This window comes from Hyperolius riggenbachi, chromosome 7 (genome assembly GCF_040937935.1).
Source record: "Hyperolius riggenbachi isolate aHypRig1 chromosome 7, aHypRig1.pri, whole genome shotgun sequence".
NCBI lineage: Eukaryota > Metazoa > Chordata > Amphibia > Anura > Hyperoliidae > Hyperolius > Hyperolius riggenbachi.
Genome location: NC_090652.1, coordinates 83137546 through 83161546, shown reverse-complemented (window position 1 = coordinate 83161546; position 24001 = coordinate 83137546). Strand labels below are relative to the sequence as shown.

The 24001-nt window shown below is 44.6% G+C and overlaps 1 protein-coding gene across 1 annotated transcript; it reads right to left on the bottom strand.

The window, feature by feature from the left end:
- Positions 1–6594: 6594 nt before the first annotated feature.
- RNF151 (ring finger protein 151) lies at positions 6595–23318 on the bottom strand. Its single transcript, XM_068246713.1, has 4 exons — positions 23168–23318; positions 12486–12631; positions 11284–11380; positions 6595–8000 (listed from the first exon to the last, which is right to left on the bottom strand). The coding sequence occupies exons 1-4, from the start codon at positions 23216–23218 to the stop codon at positions 7608–7610; spliced, it is 687 nt and encodes a 228-aa protein (XP_068102814.1). The 5' UTR covers positions 23219–23318; the 3' UTR covers positions 6595–7607.
- Positions 23319–24001: the final 683 nt, after the last annotated feature.

Sequence of the window (24001 nt, the reverse complement as noted above, 5' to 3'; positions counted from 1 at the left end):
CACTTCCGGCGCTTAGCTTCGACGTCACGCTATGTGCACTGTGCACTGTGCAGGGCCAGGGAGGTATAACTGAGCCATCTTGCTACACCCAGGACTAGCTCTCAGTGATAATATGTGTGCAACTTATGTTGCTATAATTTCATCCATGTTGCATTGCATATATACACAGACTGCCCTGTGCAGAAATGAGAGACTGCTGATAGCTGTCTGAACTAAAGTAACAAGTACATAATACGTCGACTCTGAACTGGATATTATTCTATATATTTTATTTATATATTATTATTCTATAATATACGTATTTATATAGCGCTGGCAGAATGTAGTCTTGTCACTACTTGTCCCTAACAGTCTAATTCCTACCATAGTCATATGTCTATTGTAGTCTAGCGCTCATTGAGGGGATCAGTATGATTTTGGGGTCTGGAAAGGAACCCATGCAGACATGCAACATTCAAGTTCTGTTCAGTTGCATTTTTTGCACCCTGACTGGGGTGCAAACAGGGATCCAGGCCAGCACTGAAAGGCAAGCGTGCCATTCACTATACCACTGTGCTGCCTATGTGATAGTGGCATAGTAATAGTGGATGCAGATGTTGCGACCGCACTGGTGCCCCTGGACCAGAGGAGCCCACTAGAGACCCTCTTTTATTACATTGACCACATAAGGGGACACAAGACCAACCAATCATTATACTGGCCATGTAGGGGGACAAAGGAACAGGTAATTATTACACTGACCACATAGGGGAACACACACGCGGGTGACATGGTAACAGCCAGTCATTACACTGACCTCGTAGAGGCGTATATATGTAATCGCCGCCGGGAGACTTGGGCCCACTATACAGCCAGTATATGGCTTATCCTGCTGCAGCACAAGTCCCGGCGATGTTAATTACTATTCCCCCTCTAGGTCCACGTGGGGAATGATATAATTCGGCTTCCAGCTATTGCTAGAGGCCGAATTGTAGTGTTTTAAAATGTAACTTCTGCGCTCTGTCTTCTGAGGGTGCTGAAGTTACTCAGTGTGCGCCCAAGTCTCCTGTGCTGTGATTACAGCGCTCGACGTAGATGTGCACAGCAACAGTCAATTGCTTTTCCTGTGTCTCTCTATATGGTTAGTGAACTTTCATCCATCTTGTTAGCTTTTCATTGGTGCTATGTTGGTAATGAACACCTCTTTATGTGCATTACAAAGTAGTAATCCTTAACAAACTGTTTCCTTACTCTAAATAGGAATTGCCACACTGGCTATGAGTTTGATCTAAGCTGCTCCTGATCTTATTGCTTGAAGAAGTGGACTGCAACCCACAAGTCGCGTTACAACATTTTGGTGTACATATTAAATATTTTTTGATGACATTGACTAAAACTCGTCATTGGGGAGGTAAATGTTACTTCCCCTTGTTTTTATAATTTTAAATATATATATATATATATATATATATATATATATATATATATATATATATATATATATATATATATATATATATACATATATATATATATATATATATATATATATAAAATATATATTTATAAACCTTTTGGCGCCTCTGTATACTGTTTAATACACCTTACTCTAAATACACCTCTCTGACACTGCAGCTGCCCTTGCTAAGTTTTGGCGCTCAATATCAATAGTGCTTGAGGCCCCATGTAAAACTTGCACTGGGTCCCCAAGCTCCTTAGTTACACAACTGGATACAGATACACTGGGTCAACCTAGGACCAAATCTATCTTCAGGGCCGGGGCTGCCATTCAGGCACAGGGGGCAATTGCCCAGGGCCCCCGCACTGACAGACTACAGACTCCACAAAGTGGTCTCCCTCACTGCTCCCCGTGCCCCCTGCACATTACATGTAGCTGCAGATTAATCTCTCACCTCTCCCGGGACTGCTCCATCCTTGCTGTCTCCAGCCACGCTGCCTGTTTCTTCTCCATCCAGAACATGTTATGTGTAACCTGTGCCGGGTCATAGAGAAGAGGAAGGTAGCATGGCTGGAGACAGCACGGATGGAGCAGCGCCAGGACAGGTGAGTAATTAATCTGCAGCTACATGATGTCATGTGCATTGGCCCCGAGGAGAAGTGAGGAAAGACCACTTGGCAGGGCCCTGCAGCGCTTGGGTAGAGACCATTGGAGGGGGCTGACTTTTTCTGGGAGGGGGAGTTCCTAAGTTTGCCCCTAGCCCTGCCTACCTCAAACATTGTGTAGCCATCCTGCCAGCATGGCTATTCAGTGCCTGTGCAAAGTGTATTCTCTGTGTAATCAGATCTGGGATTCGTAGTTCTAAGAAATCAACTCTGAAACTGTTACTTGCATAGTTTGCTATTTGCAGTTTTCCCTCCTACATCTAGATGGAGAATTCCTCTCACCAATAGGAGAGCAGCTTTTATACTGTGGAGATTTTGTAGCCAATGAGAGGAAGCACCAGTGCACACCAAAAACCTCTAGCAGAACCGCAAAACGCTAGAGGTTTTTGAAGCAGATTTTCAGAGTGATTCTAGGCATGTTTAGAGAGGTTTTCTAAACATGCCTAGCGTTTTTTGGAGCGTTTTTGTGTAGCAGATTTCATATATTGTTATAATAAAGCTGTTACTGAACAGCTTCTGTAACAAAAACACCTGGAAAACCGCTCTGATCTAGCGTTTTTCAGAACGGTTTTCCACTTTCCTATACTTTACATTGAGACAGAAACGCCTCAGAAATCTAAAAAATGCTGCAGCCCCTGAGTTTGCGTTTGTGGAAAAACAAACCGCTCTGGTGTGCACCAGCCCATTGAAATAAATTACCCAAGCAGTTTTCAGCCTGCAAGCGTTTTTAAAATCGTTCCAGAACCGCTCTGGTGTGCACCAACCCAAAGTCAAAGTCTTAGCTCTGAGAACAGAGAATTTGCTAGAAACTGGGTTGAGTGAGATGAGAGCAGAGACAGAACTGAGAGAGATCTGGGGTAATACACAGTGTTCCACTCACAGAACTGAGCTGTCTGTGAGCTGAAATTCTTCCTCCACAGTGTCTTGTGACTGCATCCTTTCTGAAGGAGTGTGACAGACTACTTCACATGGCTGCTTCATTCTGCCTCATCTGAAGGAACTGTAACCAAGCTACTTTATTACTACAGTGACCTGTTGGTATTGAATCCAGTTTGTTGGTATGTTTTATCATCTGCCTACAGATTCACAAGGCCAGTTTTCAGTGACTGATTTTCTGTGGATTGTAACTTTCACATAATCAGGCCTCCCAGGGTCTTATGCAACGCAGTTTGTAGTTTGGACTAGAGACTGAACTGTATTGGCCTAACAAACTGTTATGAGGTGTCGAGGCCTATCTGAAGAGGATCATTAATATATATCTAATAATCCAACTTGTGTCATCTTCCTGCTGCTGCTCTTCTGAGTGAAGCTACTTGTGGATTACAAACACTGTTTTATATATGAGCTCCAACTGCCGACCTACTACTTAGATTAACACTGTCCAGTGTTAGGGGAAATTAGCTTAAATGTTTATCTGAGTTTGTTTATAACAGACGGTTTATACATTTGTCATTTAAAGTGCACTTAGTGATTTACTGTGATTTTTTGGGGATGTGACATCTCTGGAGTTTTTGGTGTTTTTTTGGGCCAAACCCTTTCCAGAGACTTTGGAGGTGTCATTCTCTATTGCATTCCTTTGCAGGCAACTGTTGGTATTCAATTATTGCCATAACTGTGAGTTCAGATGTTTTGACCTATCTATTAGAACATATTGCTAGAAGGTAAATTATTAATTTTATCTGTATTACTGGGTCTGCGGATCCAATAAAATTGCTTAGCATTATACTGCTGGTTTATGTGTATCACTGGATCACTGGAGGTGGTGGGTGTCACTAAAGTTAGACAAGAGCAGGACCCATCTAACACAGCTACACCTACAGGTACACTACAATACTTTATTGGTCGTGTTAAAATCTAACCGTATAGGGCTACGCATGCATTTACACAGTGTACAGTATACGTACTGCCTGGCACACACCATGCCATTTTCCTTCAGATCGACTGATCGAATCGATAATTTCCGATAGGTCCTATCAGATTTCTAGTCTAAAGGGACCCTAAATATCACTTCCTTGGATTCCTATCCTATTATTTTCATGTTAAGGGTTGAAAATCTATGTTAAGATTGCACCAGATATAAAGAGACACTGAAGCGGAAAAAAAAATTATGATATAATGAATTGGTTGTGTAGTACGGATAATTACTAGAACATTAGTAGCAAAGAAAATATTCTCATATTTTTATTTTCATTTATATAGTTTTTCTTATAACATTGCATCATTCTCTTATATTTGCAGTTTACACACTACTGAGCATTCCAAATGATTTTACAGAGCAGCATAGTGAACTTTTTAACTGTCCTCTGCAGAGAAAAAAACAATACGGTGACTGACAGTTGAGATAACAAGCTTCAGAAGACAGAGCTCTCTGAGACTTTGAAAGTCATGGAGCTCAATGGCTCTTTTGCATAGATAACAACTGGAGTTGTTTTAACTCTTCCTGTACTGGAAACAATATTAGACTTATGTCTCTGCTCCTAATGTTTTATTTCTTAGCTGTACTACACATACAAATCATTATATCATAACTTTTTTTCGCTTCAGTATCTCTTTAAGGTCACACTGACATGGCTGCTGTTTATTTATCTCCCACATAGAAACATGATGACCTATTAAAACCTTTTGTTAGAGCACTGCCTCGGACTGCACAAATAAAGCTTACAAGGTTGAAATTTTTTTGCATCTGAGCAACTTTCACCTCCCATTCATTTGCTAATAACTTTATCACTACTCGGCACAATGAATGGATCTATATCTTGTTTTTTCCGCCACCAATTAGGCTTTCTGTGGGTGATACATTTTGCTGAGAATTAATTTATTGTAAATCCATTTTAACAGGAATATTAAGAAAGAAATGGAAAAAAATAATTATTCCCCAGCTTTTGGCCATTATAGTTTAAAATTAATACATGCTACCATAATTAAAACCTATGTACTTTATTTACCAATTTGTCCCGCTTATTACACCATTTAAATTATGTCCCTATCACAATGTATAGCGCCGATATTCAATTTGGAAATAAAGGTGCATTTTTTCAATTTGCGTTCATTATTTAGAAGCCCATAATTTAATAAATCATATTGATATACTCCTTTGACATGAATATTTAAAAAGTTCAAACCCTTAGGTAACTATTTATGTTTTTTTTTTTTTTTTTTAAATTAAAACTTATATGTGGGTATTTTTTGGTGTGGGAGGTAAACAGGGGATTTTTCATGTTTAAAAATGTATTTATTTAATACAAAGTGTGTTTTTGGTGTAGTTTGCTATTTGGCCACAAGATGGCCACAGTCAAAAAGTCCTGGGAGCGATCGATCTCGCTCCCAGGAAGAAGAAAGAAGACCAGAGCTCAGAAAAGCCGCAGCGTCTGAAGAGACGCTGTCGGCTTTTCTCCGGGGGGTCCGATCAGTGAAAGGGATTTATAATCCCTTTCATTGATCGATGGGCTAATGGCCAGCAGCGGGGGCGCACGACCCGCGGGAGTGCGCACAGCCTAACTGGACGAAAATTTTCGTCCAGTTAGGCTGAAGTTGTTAAAGAGACTCAAAAGTCTCTTAAAAATCCTCTTTTTATTACAAAATCGCGTTTAACATTATTGCCCTACCTAAACCGCCGCATCTCGCCGCTGTAATCTATCTAAATCCTTTCAAACTCCCGGGGGGTTATCCGGGCAGCGCTTCCGTGAGAGGCAGAGCTATGAACTGCAGCTCTGCATCTCAGCGCTTCTATTAGCCTGGATCGCCGCCTCTCCCCCACCCCTCTCAGTCTTCCTTCACTGAGAGAGGCGGGGGAGAGGCGGAGATCCGCCGCTGATAGACGCATAAGGAGGCAGAGCTGCGGCTGGAAGCTCTGCCTCCAACAGCAGCAAAATCCACGACCAAGAAAGTCGTGGATTTTGCGGGGGAGAGGGAGGCGGGAGTTAGGGGGGATTTAGTGAGATTACAGCCGTGGGGATGCAGCGTTTTAGTTAGGACAGTAATGTTATACAGGATTTTGTAATAAAAAGAAGATTTTTAAGAGACTTCAGTGTCTCTTTAACTCTTGTAATAATAGAAATAAAAAGAAAACACACAGGCACAGTTGTAAGTGGGATTGGTACTACGGTATCACATGTTTATCTCATCATGTCACACCTCAGTTTCGGTACCCTTTAAATTCCTAAATCTGTTCTGCATCATATAAAAGTGAGCCTCTGTTAGTGGCAACTATACAGTAGAATCTCGTTATAGTAAACGCTGCTATAGTAAACCACTGGCTATAGTAAACGCAGTCCGCAGGTCCCGGCCATGTCCCTGTATGGAATATACAATGAATGATGAATTCTGATATAGCAATCTACATGGCCAGGTCCCTTGGAGTGCACAATAAAGTGATTCTACTGTATACATACAGTATATTTACAGAAATGAAACACGCTGGCAGGCCAACTGCAATAATCATTAGATTTATTACAAAGCGTCATAATGCAGGATTAACAGTCATACAAATGAATTAATTGAATTTATATAAAATAATAATACTTTTGTTTTCTGCATACTGAATCTTTAAACACTTGCATAATTCACAGCAGCAAAGAGAAATATTTCTGTAGTGTTTGCCTAAAAAAAAAAAAAAGATTTTGCTACAGACAAAAGTGGAAAATACCTGCTGCACCAATTCATAGATACTCCTGTCATCCACAGGGATCTACATCTACCTGACACCTCGCCCCACTCAGTCAGTCTGAAGCCAAACCTCCCTAGTAGAGGCTGACAACTATGATAGGCTATCAGTCAGTAGGTAGGCGTGACTGACCATGCAGTCACTCTCCCCCCTGCATGCCCATTTGTCTAAAGACGCTCAGTCAAACTAGGAAGGTGGAATGAGCAGGCAGATGGGCGCTGCTGAGGAGGAAGTTAGGATCCTTTTGAAAATGGGATCATGTTCCCATAACCAAAACTTCAGTAACTACTCTTAGATCCATAAAAAAAAGAAAGAATTTCCAAACATTTCCTGTATATAAAAATGTTTACTTTTACTGCAAAGAGCAGTACAGGCTTGCTTATCTGTGGATAATTGGCAAATGTGATTCTTGCTGGCCAGGAGACACTCTCTGCCTGTGTCTTGATTCTCCCCTCTCTCTCTGCTGAACAGACACATCAACCTGGCAACTGCTGAGTCACTGCAGCAGAAAAGAGGGGGGGGGGGGGGGGCAGAGTGAAGACACGGGCAGAGAGATTCTTGCTGGCAATGATTACATTTGCCGATGAACCAGTGATAAGCAAGCCTGTACTGCTCTCTGCATTGAAAATAAACTTTTATACACAGGAAATGTCTTTAAATATTATTTTATGCATATGTTTACATTGTATGGAAACAACGGAGCAGTAACTGGAACTGACTTAATTTTTCAAGCTAAGATTAGGAAACACAAGCTAAATAGTTTGCTATCAGCAATAGAGATACTTTTCCTATGTTCTAGGAGCGATGACTTGTCATTCCTGAACAGTCAGCTTGGCATACATTATTGGGGTTCATGGGTACTGGTGGCAGCTTGTACCCCCTCCAGACCCTCGCTAAGCAACTGTATCTGCCGGGTCATCTGGGAGGTCAGGCTTTCTATTCGCCGGGCCTTCTGGCGCAGCTTGTGCAGTTGCTTGTTGTAAAGCTCTTTCAGCTCCATGTAGCAGTTGTGCTCATCGCGGTTGTCAGGTGTTAGCAGGGTTCCACAGCCCATGTGACACATGTCCCGCCAATGCTGGCAGCACTGGCTGTGCTCACAGATGTCCTTCCGCAAGACCTCCACAGGACAGCCGTCATTGGAGCAACAAACCACGGCAAAGGCACAGGTCTCTGCATGCTCCTCACTCCGGGAGAGAGGGAAGATGGCGGGGCAGCCATTAGGCTCGTTAGGGCACTGTTGGCAAAGATTAGAGATGTGGACATGTTATCTTACAGGTAGAAACAGTTTCAGTAGCGCAGTCTTTATTTTGTGGGCTTTCTCTCAGCTTCGGATTTTTTTAAAATATTCCAACTGAGCCCACTTCCCCCCCAAATCTTCCACCATTCTTTCATAACATATTGGCTTCAATTTACTAAGGGCAGTTTGGTAAAATAATTTAGGTTGGTAAAATACCCCATTCGGTGTTTTAAACTTTTTTTTCCAAATTCACTAAGATTGGTAGAAGTTCGGTAATTTACCAAACAAACATGCTTCAATTCACTAAGCCCTGCTTGGTAAGTCTCACTTACCAGCTGTGGAGCAGGTCAGCGGTCAGGCAGGAAGCTATGAGTCTGTGTTAATGATTCGGGTATTTCTGTCCAGTGCATCCCCGGCATCCCTTTAGACGTGCCAAAGCCACCAGGGGGATCATTTTGTATAAGAGTATACAGATATTCACATCTAAAGGGATGCTGAAAAGCCTTATAAAATGTCTCCTCCCCCTGCTCTGCGGCACTGAAGTCCCGACCTCTAAGGTATCGGACTAAATTAAGTGAGAAGCAAGACTGTGTGGCTCTCTCTATTGGCTGCCTGCTATATCTGTCAATATGTTACCGCATAGAGATTGTTAGTTATTGGCTGGTCAGAGCTGGAGGTAAATATTGAACACTTTTGGTTGGCTTACTGAATGCTTTAATCTTTGTGAATTTCAGTTTCTTGACATTTCTTGAGGTATTTACCGCACAAGTCGGTAATTTACCTCACTAGTCAGTAATTTTGCTGTGCGGTAATAGGTTAAGTGAATTTGCATTTGGCAAGGTGATTGGCAAAATCAGCTGTTTTCTGCATTGCTGAATGCAGTACTGCTTAGTGAATTGAGGCCATTGTAGAGCACATTGGCCCATATGCAATTCACTTTTTCACCCTAGTTTTCTCGTAGGAGAACATTTTTCATCTTTGATTTAAAATAACTTTTTAGTACTTTGCAATGGAAAAAAGTATCAAAAAGTAGGTAAAGAGTACGATCAAAACAATTTTGAGTATTTTTTTGCTTGCTGGTGGTTTACAAGGGATTTTATTGAAAAGTTTTAAAATATCCCTGAGGAGAGAACTCAGGTGAAAAAGTGAATTGCATATGGCCCATTGGCCTCAATTTACCAAGCAGTTTAGACTAGTCTACTGATCGTTTGGTGTAAATCAGTTGCATCAAAAGGATATTCACTAATAATTACCAAATGTTTTAAACCTGCATCTTTTGATCATTTCCCCTACTTTACTGACTTAATTACCAAATGTTTTAGACCAGGTCTAAAAACATTACACCAAACCGTCAGTAGACTAGTCTAGACTAGTCTAAACTGCTTAGTGAATTGAGGCCATGTCATGGCCATGTGGTAACAGCATCCTCTTCTTCAGTCAGGATGGCCAGGCTGTTTTCTGCACAGTGTGGGAGTCTGACAGTTGAGGCCACACCAGCCCACATGAAATACTGCAGGACATTACTGGCTACTGTTATTGAAGGGCCCTTTTCTATTAAGAAACACGCTTGCATGCGCGATCACACTGCAATGCAATCATGTTTCTATCATTTCAGCACAACTGCAGGTTTAGGTGAGGATGGAGGAGAAGTGGCAGTGGCTGGATAGTGTAAGGGCTGGTTAAAAGAGTATTGTAGGGGGTAGGGGGAAAATAGTTGAACTTACCATGAGCTTCTAATGGTCCCCCACAGACATCCTGTGCCCGTGCAGCCACTCACTGATGCTCTGTTCCACGCCTCCGGTTCACTTCTGGAATTTCAGACTTTAAAGTCGGAAAACCACTGCGCCTGTGCGGCCGTGTCCTCGCTCCCTCTGAAGTCACCTGGAGTGTACGGCGTAGGCCCAGTATGGTCTGCACCCGCGCAGTACGCTCCCGTTGACGTCGGGAAGCGAGGATGCGGCCGAACCGGAGGCGGGGACCGGAGCATGGATGAGTGGCTGCGTGGGCACAGTTCGTCTGCGGGGGACTGTTAGAAGCCCCAGGTAAGTTCAACTCGTTTTCCCCTACCTCCTACATTAGTCCTTTAAGGGCTCTGCCTCTGACACAGGAGACCAGGGTTTCGAATCTCGGCTCTTCCAGTTCAGTAAGCCAGCAGAGTGAAGTCCTTGGGCAAATCTCCCTAGCATTACTACTGCCTATAGACTGCCCCTTAGTGGCTGAAGTTCTGGTGATTTGAGTCCACCAGGAGAAACCATTGCTGGTTTTCTTATAAAATGTTACTTGTCTAGTTGTGATGATCCTCTCCCTCTTCAAACATTCTCACGCCACTGGTTGAATGCTTGTTCCAGATGTGGGACTCAAATGACTGTTAGCAGATCAGACAGGTAACATGCATTTATTAGAGGGAAATAAAGATGTAAGCCTCCTTATCAAAGCAGGATCATCCACAAGGCACCCTAGGCAGTTGCCTGGGGCCTAGTGGGTGTCAAGGGACATGACTGCTATGTTCTTTGACCCTATTCCCACCTTAAAAAAAAAGACTATTATGGGGTGGGAACAAAGATACTACATTACTTTGGGCCACGTTTTTATAAGCAGTGTGCAAAGCAAGGAAGGAAGTAGTTGGCACTGCAGCATTAGACAGTTGATACTGGGGTGGTGCGGACAGGGTTCACACACTTCTTATACTGTGGTGCAACCTGCGTGCTCTGATGTTGATGGAGACCAACTTGTACATGATGCCTGATGGCTGTTTGGTGCTGTAAATGCGCTTCCACGAGCCTCCGTGGAAGCGCATTTATAGCACGAAACGGCTGTCAGGCATCTTGTGCCCAGCACCCACCGCACCACCACACTTCACCTCAATGGTATGTGACTTTTTATGACACCTTGTATGTGTATCGTGTTTGATCCTTGATGATGGAATAAAGCACCTGCAGTGTCCATTGACACCTCCTCTTTCTCATTCATATCTAAGTGGGAATCGAGCGATTCCCGCTAACCGCTAGCGGTTTTACAAAATCGCGGGCGTTTTGCGATTATCGCTTATCTCAAACGCGTTACCTGCAGCGGTTTGCCAGTGAATCTGGAGCGATCGCAATTGGCATGTATAGAACCGCTAATCGCTATCACTCCCAAAACGATAATTCGTTTAGTGATTTTTCCACGTTTATCACGGGAAAATCACTCCCTAGTGTGAATGGGCCCTTAATCCTTTTCTGCTCCACACTCCTCTCACTATGGGATAGCGTGATAGCATGTTGTCAGGCTGTGCTCTTACCTTGACTTTCAGTTGATTGATCTTCCTCTTCATTTTGTGCATCTGTACAAATAATTTACCTTTCACCTCTGTTCTGCAGCAGGGACAGGACTGCTGCCTGAAATGACAGTGAAAAATGGCATTTAAAATACAAAGACTTAAAAATAATAATAATTCCAATACAGGTAGTCACTGTTTAACGAACGAGATAAGGACTGTAGGTTCGTTCTTAACCTTAATCTGTTCTTAAGTCGGAACAATGTACTATCTCTGTCCCCTGTATCTCCTCTGTGCCTCCAGTGTCCCCCTCTGCCCTCTGTACCTGCTTATACAAGTTTAAAAGCCATTTTTTCTTTGACTTTTTTAAAATCGATTTTCTCAAAAACTACAAGTCCAATTTGAAAATTTTTTGACTTGTTCCCATGGAAACACAGAATCCATGCTGTCCGTAAGGCGGGCGTTCGTAAGTCAGGGACTACCTGTATTTGTTTAGCGCTTTTCTCCTGCCGGACTCAAAGAGGCAGCCACTAGGGTGCCCCAGTAGACAGTAGCAGTGTTAGGGAGTCTTGCCCAATAACTCCTTACTGAATAGGAAGAGCCAAAATTGCTAAACGCAAATTCTCCAAAATCCCTAGGCACATGCCGGGAATCGCTACAAAAATTTCTATGTATTTGCAATTATGTTTAGTGATTTTTGGTGTGAACTAGCCCTGAATCATGAACCTGAATCAAGCATGCAGCTAATCTAGTCAGACTTCAGTCAGAAAAGAAACATCTGATCTGCATGCTTGTTCAGGGTCTATGGCTAATTGTATTAGAGGCAGAGGATTAGCAGGACAGCCAGGCAATGTGCATTGTTTAAAAGGAAATAAATATGGCAGCCTCCATATTCCTCTCACTTCAGTTGTCCTTTAAATGAAGGTGGTAACGGGGTAGTAAGAGACGCCCAGGTGTACTGTATATAAAATAAAGATAAAAACAACTAAAATGGTATGAAAAGGAGGTGGCTTACCTCAATAATGACAACTTCATACAAAAATGAAATGTAATGCACTGGCGACACATTTTGTAGGTCTGAGGCCACTTCCTCAGGCCAATTTGTAGTGCCAAACTGCCAGAAATAGCCGAGCAAGGAGCATCTCTTTCAATGATTTGGGGGAAATACTTATAATCTATTTGCAGTGAAAGTTACCTAAAACTGGTTCTCATATCAGGCAGCTCACCTCTTTAGCCACTGTAAGATGCATTTCCTGCAGAAGGTGTGGCCACAGGACACCATGACCGGGCATCGCAGCACACCATGGCAGATTGAGCACAGGAGGTCATCATCTGGTTGCTCAGCGAAGATCTCTAGATCATATCCACCACCCTAAAAAACACAGAGCAGCCAGAGCAAAGGACATCACAGCTGTGCAGATGAAGGAACTTGGCTCATTAATTTATGTTGCCTTATATAATCACACAATACACAGAACAGATGATACATATGTGTTAGGGCCCGTTTCCAACTCTGCCATAGGAAGTAATGGCGCCGCTGGCCTAATTGATTGCCCTCGCGATTCGGCCACATTGCCCTCAGTTGTTGCACAGGATGCAGCGAATCCCACAGCCGTGCATGGAACAGCTTCTGGGATTCCTCTGCGTACCCACAGACCCGGAAGTTGCGCAGCGCGTCTTGCAGCCACGCGCGGTGGCCAATGGAAACGGGCCCTTAGGGAAAAGTGAACATAAATATTTATTAGTCTGTGGGCTCTCTCCAGGGGCAAACCCAGGATTTTAAAAGGGGGGATTCCTGAAAGGTCTTCCTCAGCCACGCACAATACAGTATAAAAATATGGTAGGACATGATGCTGGGTAAACATAATGCAATTTCCCGTCCGGCTGACAGGATCTGACAATTATTTCCTAAATATCCAATCTTCTCCCGATCAACAACGGGATCGATCAGGAGCAGTTTGGATACAGATGATAATGAGGACAGCCAACATTGGTAATGAAGGGGAAAGTGAAGCATTCACACAGCAGGGCACAGGGCTGTGCTCATACCTGACTATTACGTTCCCCAGAGTTGCTCCATGCTCTGTACACACACACTGCTGCTGCTCTATCCAAAGTCAACTGTAGCAGGGAAAGAAAGGGGGCAATGCTGTGAGCTGCAGGATGCCTGCAGATATTCTGTCTCAACTCGAGCCTGTCCCCAGACATAACACTGGCCCTGGTCTGAGGGGGGATTATGGGCAGCTGTAATCCCTCCCCCCCCCCCCACACGTTTCCCTTTGCTCTCTACATTGACGTGATTGCATAACACAAATTCTGCAGATTTGTAAGCTGCACGTTTTCATTCTATGATTCTGTTCCGTCACATCCCAAAAAGGACTGCTGCCATAAGGTGGGATAGCTGTAGATTCAGGCTGTTGATGCTATATGATACTTCCCAACCATCCCGATTTGCTCAGGACTATCCCTGGATGAGAAGTATAGTCCCAAGCCCACCTTTGTCCCGGTGGTGTCCCATGCTCCCCCAGCATATAATGCAGACTAGGGGCACAGCAGCGGTAGCAGCGCCTCTCTCACCTTCTCCGCCAGAGTCCAGCGATGTGTCTTTTTCTCACCAGTGCTCGCCCTCTAGTGCCTGACATCTCTTCCTGCATGTTATGTGATTACACGAGTATAGGAAGCTATGCCAGATGTGAGAGCAGAGCACTACAGAAGGATACACAAGGCTGGACTCCGGTGGAGTAGGTAAGAGACGCTGCTACCGCTGCTGCGCCCATACTCTGCACTTCATGCTGGGGTAGCACAGGATGGCGCCGGGACACAGGCTGGGCCACCAACACCACCAGGGATGGTTTATTGGGGAAGAAGGGGAGAACCACTAGACCACCAAGGAAACTTTGTTGGGAAGGTGTGTGTGTGTGTGTGTGTGTGTGTGTGTGTGTGTGTGTGTGTGTGTGTGTGTGTGTGTGTGTGTGTGTGTGTGTGTGTGTGTGTGTGTGTGTGTGTGTGTGTGTGTGTGTGTGTGTGTGTGTGTGTGTGTGTGTGTGTGTGTGTGTGTGTGTGTGTGTGTGTGTGTGTGTGTGTGTGTGTGTGTGTGTGTGTGTGTGTGTGTGTGTGTGTGTGTGTGTGTGTGTGTGTGTTAGACCACCAGTAAAGCTTTGTTGGGAAGGGGGGGCAGGCACTAGGCCACCAGGGAAGCCTTGTTGGGGAGGGATGGGGAAAACCACTAGACCACCAAGGAAACTTTATTGGGAAGGGACGGGTAACTACTAGACCACAAGGGAAGCTGCATCTTTCAACTCTTCAGCGGTCCATAACTGGTACTGCAAGGGGTGTGCCCCTTGCAATTCAAACAACCCCTGCGCTCCAATCTGAGTTTTCAAAAAGATCGTTCAACAGTTCTTTGTGGCTTTTATGTTCCTACTGCCCGATGTGTATAACTTTAAAACAAAAACAAGGAGCGCTCCATGGTGCATTAACATAAAAACTATTTATTCTGCAATTAAAAGTTATACTCACAATGTGCAAGTAACAAGTTCGCTTGTCAGCGGTATGCCTTCCGCTTAACACTCCGTCGGCTATGACGCTCACGCTGTGGCTTGATGACGAAGGCGCATAGCGCCGAAACGCATAATGACGCTACAAGCACGCCTAGACTAAGCCACACCCACCCCTCCAGAGACGAGCTACGGATTCCATCGGAACCGCGCTGCTGGCCACAGCGTGAGCGTCATAGCCGCCGGAGTGTTAAGCGGAAGGCATACCGCTGACAAGCGAACTTGTTACTTGCACATTGTGAGTATAACTTTTAATTGCAGAATAAATAGTTTTTATGTTAATGCACCATGGAGCGCTCCTTGTTTTTGTTTTAAAGTGTGCCCCTTGCAGCCTCAGCTTCCTTTTCCCGACTGGAACCCAATGTAGGTTGTTGCGTTATGCATTCTAAAGGGGCCCAAACACTGGTCAATTTCAGCCATCGATTGATCGATCAATTCTATAGAATCGATTGGAAATCAATTCTTACCAATTTATCGATCGATTTGTTGCTGATTTCAATCAATTTGATCTGACAGGATGTAATATCTAGGTCGATCTGCTGCTGGTAGCAGATCTATGGCTCATAGAGTTGCATTGGATTAAATGGGGCAATAATGCATTTAGATCGATTTCCAATAGATTTCATTCTATTGGAATGCAATCTATTGGAAATCTGTTCCTACCAGTAGTGTGTGGCACACATCAGATAGATTCCTGTCATATTCAACTTGACAGAAATCTAACACAATTCTTTCTGATGGAGGGATCTGCTGCAAATCTATAAGTGTATGGCCACCTTAAGACGTTTCTGCTCTCTACTGTTAAGCGGCCTTTTGTCAATTCGAACCAATGTGGCTACATTTGTCTATTCATCATGGATGGATTTCGTTTTTTTTTTTTTTTTTTTTGCAGTATTCTGAGTAATCTCTAGAGACGGGTTGTGCATGGGAATGCCAGCTGATCAGCAGCTTACAAAAATGCTCAGACCAGCTTGTTGCTCACCAATAATCATACCAAGGTCCACTTTTTTCTCTACATTAGCATGTGTCTGCATGATTTTACCCATTCCATTGCTGTGGTTTACTGTTGAGATGATTGCATGATTAAGTAAATGTACAGTGTTCCTAATAAAGTGCACAGGTTGTTTTCTCTGCATATATGGGATGATCAAATGACAGCTGAATCTTCCCCACCAGGTGGAGACGCAGCCTAGTGCAATCTACGCCCTGGCAGAGATAAAGCACAAACATTCACTACATTCCTGCTGCATAGGACACTCTTCATGCACAAGTGCGGCTTTACAGCCTGTAGCTGCTCATGTGCAAGCGGCTTTGGCTTATTGTGCCGGCACTGGTTTAGGAAGATAGAGGCGCCCAAGTAAAATACTCTAAAAACAGCTTAAAATTTTGAGGTAGTGGTGGACTTGCCTCCCAACATAGCTCTATTTTAGTATAAAGCACAATTTTATTGGAGTTTAGTCCGCTTTGTCGTTATGCGTTTCCTATTCTGGTTAATAGATCACATTCTCCGCCTTGTGCGGGTAGCAGTGCCTCTTCCATGGTCACCTAACTGGTGATGCGTGCGCTCCACTGATGACGCTCATAGAAGAGATTGCCGGGCTCTTCTATGAGCGTCATCAGTGGAGCGCACACGTCACCAGTCAGGTGACCACGGAAGAGGCACTGCTGCTCGCAAGTAGCAATTAGGCTGAGAATACGATCTATTAACCAGGGGACTGCAGCATAAGTACGGTATTTACAACTCTGCCAGGCACCCGGCATGCTCGCTCACACACAGAGTTAGTCTTATACGGCGAGTATACCCCAAACTGTATATTGTAAGAGGAAAAGTTGGGGGGTCGTCTTATACGCCCAGTCGCCTTATACACCAGTATATATGGTAACTGTGGAGAGTCTCTCAGTGAATGGGCGCCCAGTTGCTGAGACTCTCCACACTCTTCCCCATTGCCCGAGGAAGAGGGGGGTTCGTCCCACAAAACGCATCACAACAAAGAGTCCTCCACTACCTCCCACTTTAACCTCCTTGGCGGTAACCCCGCTCTACACACGCCGCGAAGAATCACATGACCCCAGGACTTTTTTTTTTTTTAAATGGTGGCATACGCTTTAAGGTAGGCGGTTCGCTAGCTAAGCGTATGCACAAAGTTACTCCGGTCCCTCGCAATAGCTTCCGGTATACGTACCCCCAGCGTTCCCACACCGGCGCAGCCACCCAATCGGCTCCAGGCTTCGCGATGACAGCGATCAGGATTGCAGATGTCATCTCCGATCGTCGCAATAGCAACACCAGAAGCCGATCAGACCGGAAATCGGCGGGCATGCGGGGGGGGGGGCTGTTGGGACCGGAGCAACTTTGGACATACGCTTAGCTATGCTAGCTAAAGCATTTAAAAAAATTTGGGCCAAAAAACCTCCTGGCGGATGCAGCCTCAGAAACTGCATACAGCCAAGGGGGTTAAGGCCTGGAACCCACTACAAAACGCTATCGCTAATCGCAATAGCTAGAGTTTTGTATGAGCGTTTTCAGTAGCGATTTTAAAAAGTGCATTCAATTTGCCAGTGGTTGTGTAGCGATTAGCTATTAGCATTTTTAATTCTGATTGGTCCTTTCAATTGTTACAGTGTGCAGTAACTTCAAAACGCTAGCAAAATCACTGTGTAGGTTTTGATGAGCGATTATGGCAGCATTTATATACTTTACAATGCAGAAACACTAATGCTAAAAGCGATAAATGCTGCATGTTTTGCGATTTGGTAATCGCAATTGCTCCAGTGGAATTTAGCCGATCCAACATCAGCTGAGCATTTAGGGAAATTGCTAGCGGTTTGAATCGCTCCCTAAACTCTCAGAAAATCGCTCTAGTGGGTTTGAGCCCTGTATTCCTAAACCAGTCTATTTGTTGTTCAGCCTTGGTGGAGGGTGTCACCCCATTCCTACTACTAGAGTAACTTCTTAACCGGAGTGAGATGGGTCTAATCTCCCCACCTGCCTATACAGTGGTTGCCTGAGTAGTAACCCACACTTGTATTATTTCAATGGTTACCCATAATAAGCCTTTACAGACACTATAGGGGGCTCTCAGTTTCTTCCCCATCCCTTTTTCCCACTTGCAGCAACAAGGGTGGCCAGGAAGACATGGTAGGCCTCTGTAGGATTCTTAGGAAAGTATTTTTTTTTTTTTTTATACTATTTGCCTGAGTGGAAGGAATCATAACTTCTCAGCAGCACTAAATAGATGTACTACGAAACTTTGGAGGGAGGGGATGATAATTATTCAGTAATCACTCACGTCAGGATTACCTGATTTGTAATATAATAGTGAATGCTCCTTGAACTCACCCATGAGCGAGATCTAGAAGGAGGGCCAGTGATAATATGTAAAGTACCGTACCAACTTCGACTCGGGACACGAGAACAGGGCATCACAGTAACAAATTTCCCCCATTCATTCTTATTGACCTACCCCACAAGCCTGGTTTAATTCTTTATCTGAGTCTGAAGCCTCATACATACTAGACTGACCAACAGGTACCTGAGGTCCCATATGCCAGATCTTTAGAGCCATTTACCACTGTGGCTGTTGTGTCACAACAGGGGACCTCAAACGCAGAATTGTCCTATGAAGCTATCAGTAAGAACGATGTAGTGCGATCTGATGGGTTCAGTCATAACAGTGGGTACACTTGCATTACTGGGTAACGTGCGCACTTAAATTGGTAGTGAGGCATGTCTTAATGGTACTACAAGACTATGTACCCCACTATATGGCTGCATCACACCAGGAGGAAGTGTTAGGCAGATGGCCAATGGAGCCATGCAGATATGATGTCACGCAGCAGACAGCAAGTACAAAGTTACCAGTATCAGCTTTCGCTTGGCCCATTTGATCCACCTGGCGTATTGCTGACCATTATTGGGCTGCTGTACACACTGGATTAATGACAGAGGCAGTTGTACAGGCCTTGCTGTGATGAGCCTCTTCTGTTGGTTCCTGGTGGAGAGGTAACCGCTTTACATTTAGATTGCACTGTAGCGATGGTTATTAAATACAGATTAAAGGAAACCTAAACCAGAAAAAAAAATTAGTTTCACTTACCTGAGGCTCCTACCAGCCCCATGCAGCCATCCTGTGCCCTCAGTCACTCATGGCTCTTCCAGTCCCCCGCTGCCAGCTAGCTGCCATACGTACCTTTACGCATTCCCACAGGTGCAGGAAGTTATCACGGACATTAAATACATTTTATGCATTACAGGTGCAATGCTTAAAATGTTACGCATTTACCGTGTAAAAATGTACGTGTTAATGTCCCCGATAGCTTCCTGCACCAGTGGGAATGTGTAAAAAAGGTACACATAAACCAAACTAGCTGGCAGCTAGGGATCGGAGCAGCAGTGAGACTGAGGGTACAGGATGGCTACAGGGGGCTGGTAGAAGCCCCAGGTAAGAGACTCATGTTTTTTTCAGTTTAAGTTTCCTTTAAAGGTGTGTATACAGACATAGCTAGTTACCTGAAAGGATCAGGACTCACTCAGGCATCAGTTTGGGAGCCATTTAATGTTCAGTGTGAGATTGTTTGCTACGGAGGGGGGGGGGGGGACCTGCAGCGCACAAACATATGGAACGTAGATAGTTTAGGCTCCTTTCACACCACAACAGACAATAATTGTATTCTGCGATTCAGATACATTTCAGTGGGGCTTTCACACTCTGCAGTGCAACAATTTCCCACAACGTGCAGCATGCAGTGAGTTAACAGGCATTGTGTGGTGCAAAGTCCATGGACTGTATGCTGCACAGTACAGGTCACATTGCAGCAGTAATCTTTGCAATCCTATTAAGGACGCGCAATCCAACAGTGTAAAAGAAGCCTTTCTGGATCACCACTAATAGAATACAGCCACTTTCATATCAGGTTAATGCACTTGGGCCTAGACAAAAACCTCATGTAATACTGTATCTAAAGGTGGCAATACATCAGCAGACTTGGCAGCCAACAGACATTCTGACTATTCTAATCAAGTGAAAATCCGTGCCACCAAGAGCATGTCCTATTGACGACTGATTAATCTGACATGCTGCAAAATGTAGCTCCCCTGTTAGCTATAGTTACACCACTTAAAGGGCTTCTGTGCGATTCTAAAAATCAAACATGCCGACACTTACCTGGGGCCTCTATCGGCCCCCTGCAGCTGTAATGTCCCGCACCATCCTCCGATCACCTGTTCCAGTTTAATATTAAATCTAAACAGACGAATAATGCTCGCTCCCACATCATCAGGTTTCTTGTACTCCGCTTGCACAGTAAGCACCAGATGACGCGCGCGGGAGCGAGCATGCGCACGGCCGCAGCGTAATCAGGACGACGTGGGACATTACTGCTGCAGGGGGCTGATAGAAGCCCCAGGTAGGTGTCCGCTTGTTTGATTTTTAGGATGCAAAAGAACTCCTTTAAAGTGGACCTGACCTCTTGCACAGGACACAAGGAAACCAGAAATCCACCCTGTATGTATTTAAAGGGTTTAGACTAATTCCCCCTCATTTGTGGCTAATCACTTTTACAGCTGATAAATCCTAGAACTAAAGGTTTGTGTTTAAAGAGAAACAGAGGTGGGTTCTAAGAATCCTAATAGCAAAGGCTGGTTGTGCATATAATCACCAGCCTCTGTTGCTATACATCATTCCTCCAGAGCCCCCCTGCGCTCTGCCCCCCACAAATCCCAGTCGCACTGTCAACACGCAGCCGACTGTTTACAATTGCCTATCAATCTCCGCTGGGCCCCCACAGCTCCGGTTCCTTTCCCCCCACCAGCTGATTGAAGGGAAGGGACTTGGACCAGAGCTAAGGAGGAGGCGGAGATCGATAGGCGATTGTAAACAGTCGGCTGGTGACACTGTGCGGCTGTGATTTATGGGGGGCAAAGCAGAGCGCAGGGGCCCCCTGAAAGGAACGATATATAGCAACAGAGGCTGGTGATTATATGCACAGCCAACCTCTGTCTGCTATTAGGATTCTTAGAACCCACCTCAGGTTCTCTTCAAAGGTTATTATGCTGTTGTGTATCTTTTAGAGCAGAGAGGACATTCTGAGTTCAGATCCACTCACAACTTGTGACTGTTCAGTAAATGCCAAATACTAACAAACAATTTAGCACACAACTTAGGTTTTAGATTTTGACCCCTTACGCAATGGAGTTTGACACCCCAGATCCAGCCCATACATGTACAGTGGTGTTAAAAACTATTTGCCCCCTTCCTGATTTCTTATTCTTTTACATGTTTGTCACACTTAAATGTTTCTGCTCATCAAAAACCGTTAACTATTAGTCAAAGATAACATAATTGAACGCAAAATGCAGTTTTAAATGATGGTTTTTATTATTTAGTGAGAAAAAAAAACAACTCCAAATCTACATGGCCCTGTGTGAAAAAGTGATTGCCCCCCCCTTGTAAATATAACTTAACTGTGGTTTACCACACTTGAGTTCAATTTCTGTAGTCCCCCCAGGCCTGATTACTGCCACACCTGTTTCAATCAAGAAATCACTTAAATAGGAAGCTATCTGACACAGAAGTAGTACCAAAAGCACCTCAAAAGCTAGACATGCCAAGATCCTAAGAAATTCAGGAACAAATGAGAACAAAAGTACTGTAATTGAGATCTATCAGTCTGGTAAAGGTTATAAAGCCATGGGACTCCAGCGAACCACAGTGAGAGCCATTATCCACAAATGGCAAAAACATGGAACAGTGATGAACCTTCCCAGGAGTGGCCGGCCAACCAAAATCACCCCAAGAGTGCAGAGAAAACTCATCAGAGAGGCCACAAAAGACCAGAGGACAACATCTAAAGAACTGCAGGCCTCACTTGCCTCAATTAAGGTCAGTGTTCACGACTTCACCATAAGAAAGACTGGGCAAAAACGGCCTGCATGGCAGATATCCAAGGCGCAAACCACTTTTAAGCAAAAACATTAAGGCTCGTCTCAATTTTGTTAAAACATCTCAATGATTGCCAAGACTTGAGAAAATACCTTGTGGACCGACGAGACAAAAGTTGAACTTTTTGGAAGGTGCGTGTCTTATTACATCTGGCGTAGAACAGCATTTCAGCAAAAGAACATCATACCAACAGTAAAATATGGTGGTGGTGTGATGGTCTGGGGTTGTTTTGCCACTACAGGACCTGGAAGGCTTGCTGTGATAGATGGAACTATGAATTCTACTGTCTACCCAAAAATCCTGAAGGAGAATGTCCGGCCATCTGTTCCATCAACTCAAGCTGAAGCGATCTTGGGTGCTGCAGCAGGACAATGACCCAAAACACACCAGCAAATCCACCTCTGAAGGGCTGAAGAAAAACCAAAAAAAGGAAGACTTTGGAGTAGCCTAGTCAAAGTCCTGACCTGAATCCTACTGAGATGTGGCATGACCTTAAAAAGGCGGTTCATGCTAAAAAACCCTCAAATAAAGCTGAATTACAACAACTCTGCAAAAATGAGTGGGCCAAAATTCCTCCAGAGCGCTGTAATAGACTCGTTGCAAGTTATCGCAAACGCTTGATTGCAGTTATTGCTGCTAAGGGTGGCCCAACCAGTTATTAGGTTCAGTGGGCAATTTCTTTTTCACACAGGGCCATGTAGGTTTTGAGTTTTTTTCTCACTAAATAAAAACCATCATTTAAAACTGCATTTTGTGTTCAATTAGGTTATCTTTGATTAAGGGTTAACGGTTTTTGATGAGCAGAAACATTTAAAGAGAACCTGAGGTGGCATTGTATTACATAAGTGGGGCACAGAGGCTGGTTGGTCACACTAACACCAGCCTCTGTTGCCCCATAGTGTGTCTCAAAGACCCCCCTGCTCGCCGCTATACCCCCGCAGTGCTGGCAACACGCAGCGTGTCGCCACCACAATGTTTACTCTAGCGCTGTCTGTCAGCGCCGCTCCGCCGCTACCCGCCCTCGTCCCTTCCCTCCCGCTGATTGGAGGGAAGGGACGAGGGCGGGTAGCGGCGATGCGGAGGAGGCGTGGGAGCGGCGCTGACAGACAGCGCTAGAGTAAACATTGTGCTGGCGACGCGCTGCGTGTCGCCAGCACTGCGGGGAGTATAGCGGCGAGCAGGGGGGTCTTTGAGACACACGATGGGGCAACAGAGGCTGGTGTTAGTGTGCCCAACCAGCCTCTGTGCCCCACTAACGTAATACAAGGCCACCTCGGGTTCTCTTTAAGTGTGACAAACATGCAAAAGAATAAGAAATCAGAAAGGGGGCAAATCGTTTTTTCACACCACTGTAGTATCAAAACTGAAACACCCTGGTAAGATGTAGACAAATGTCTCATGAAGACTTACCATAGCTTCTTCTCCTACCACTGTCTGCTGTTCAGCTCTTTCTAGAGCCATAGTAGGTTCATAGTACAAATCATGTGCAGCCTGCCTGCTCTTCTGTGACAGTGTCCATTCCACACTATTCCAGCTTGTCAGCAGCTATTATACAGCAGCAGCTCCTGACAGAGGAATGGCAGCCTGTCATTGGCTATACAGCTCCACAGCCACAGGTTTACATTGTACTGTATTGTTCGCCAGCCAGCCATACACTGAACACTGGGCGGGCAGCTCAGCACCAGCCATGCTAATCACTTCACATGGCTTTGCACCAAATACCAGCAATGCAGAAAAACAAATCAGACAGGTATATAACTTTATAAAAAAACTTTATTGAACTTTCAAAAGGAGCAAAAACAATGTGGAAGTGACTCCACAAACCATCACATGCTTCTTCCCAGCCCATTCTAATAAAGCCTACTAGTTTAAACAACCTTTGGAACGATCACCACTATATTTTAAAGAGAACACTTAAAGGGATACTTAAGTCAAAAATAAAAAATGATTTTTACTCACCTGGGGCATCCCTCAGCCCCCTGAAACTGTATGGTGCCCTCGCAGCCTCTCTCCGATCCTCCTGTCCCCGCCGGCGGCTACTTCCGGGTTCAGCGACAGCCACCGACAGGCTGGGAACGCGAGCGATTCTCCGCGTTCCCAGCCGCTATATCACCCTCTATAATGCTATATCGGCGGCTGTCGCCGAACCCGGAAGTAGCCGCCGGCAGGGACAGGAGGATCAGAGCAAGGCTGCGAGGGCACCATACAGCTTCTAGGGGCTGACGGATGCCCCAGGTGAGTAAA

What these genes read in the sequence shown, in the direction of transcription:
- RNF151 (XM_068246713.1), bottom strand. Translation starts at nt 23,218, where the DNA reads ATGGCTCTAGAAAGAGCTGAACAGCAGACAGTGGTAGGAGAAGAAGCT. An exon ending in ATCTTACAGTGGCTAAAGAG is followed by an intron (nt 11,381 to 12,485) that starts GTGAGCTGCCTG and finishes CTGTCATTTCAG; the next exon opens with GCAGCAGTCCTGTCCCTGCT. An exon ending in TCAATCAACTGAAAGTCAAG is followed by an intron (nt 8,001 to 11,283) that starts GTAAGAGCACAG and finishes CTTTGCCAACAG; the next exon opens with TGCCCTAACGAGCCTAATGG.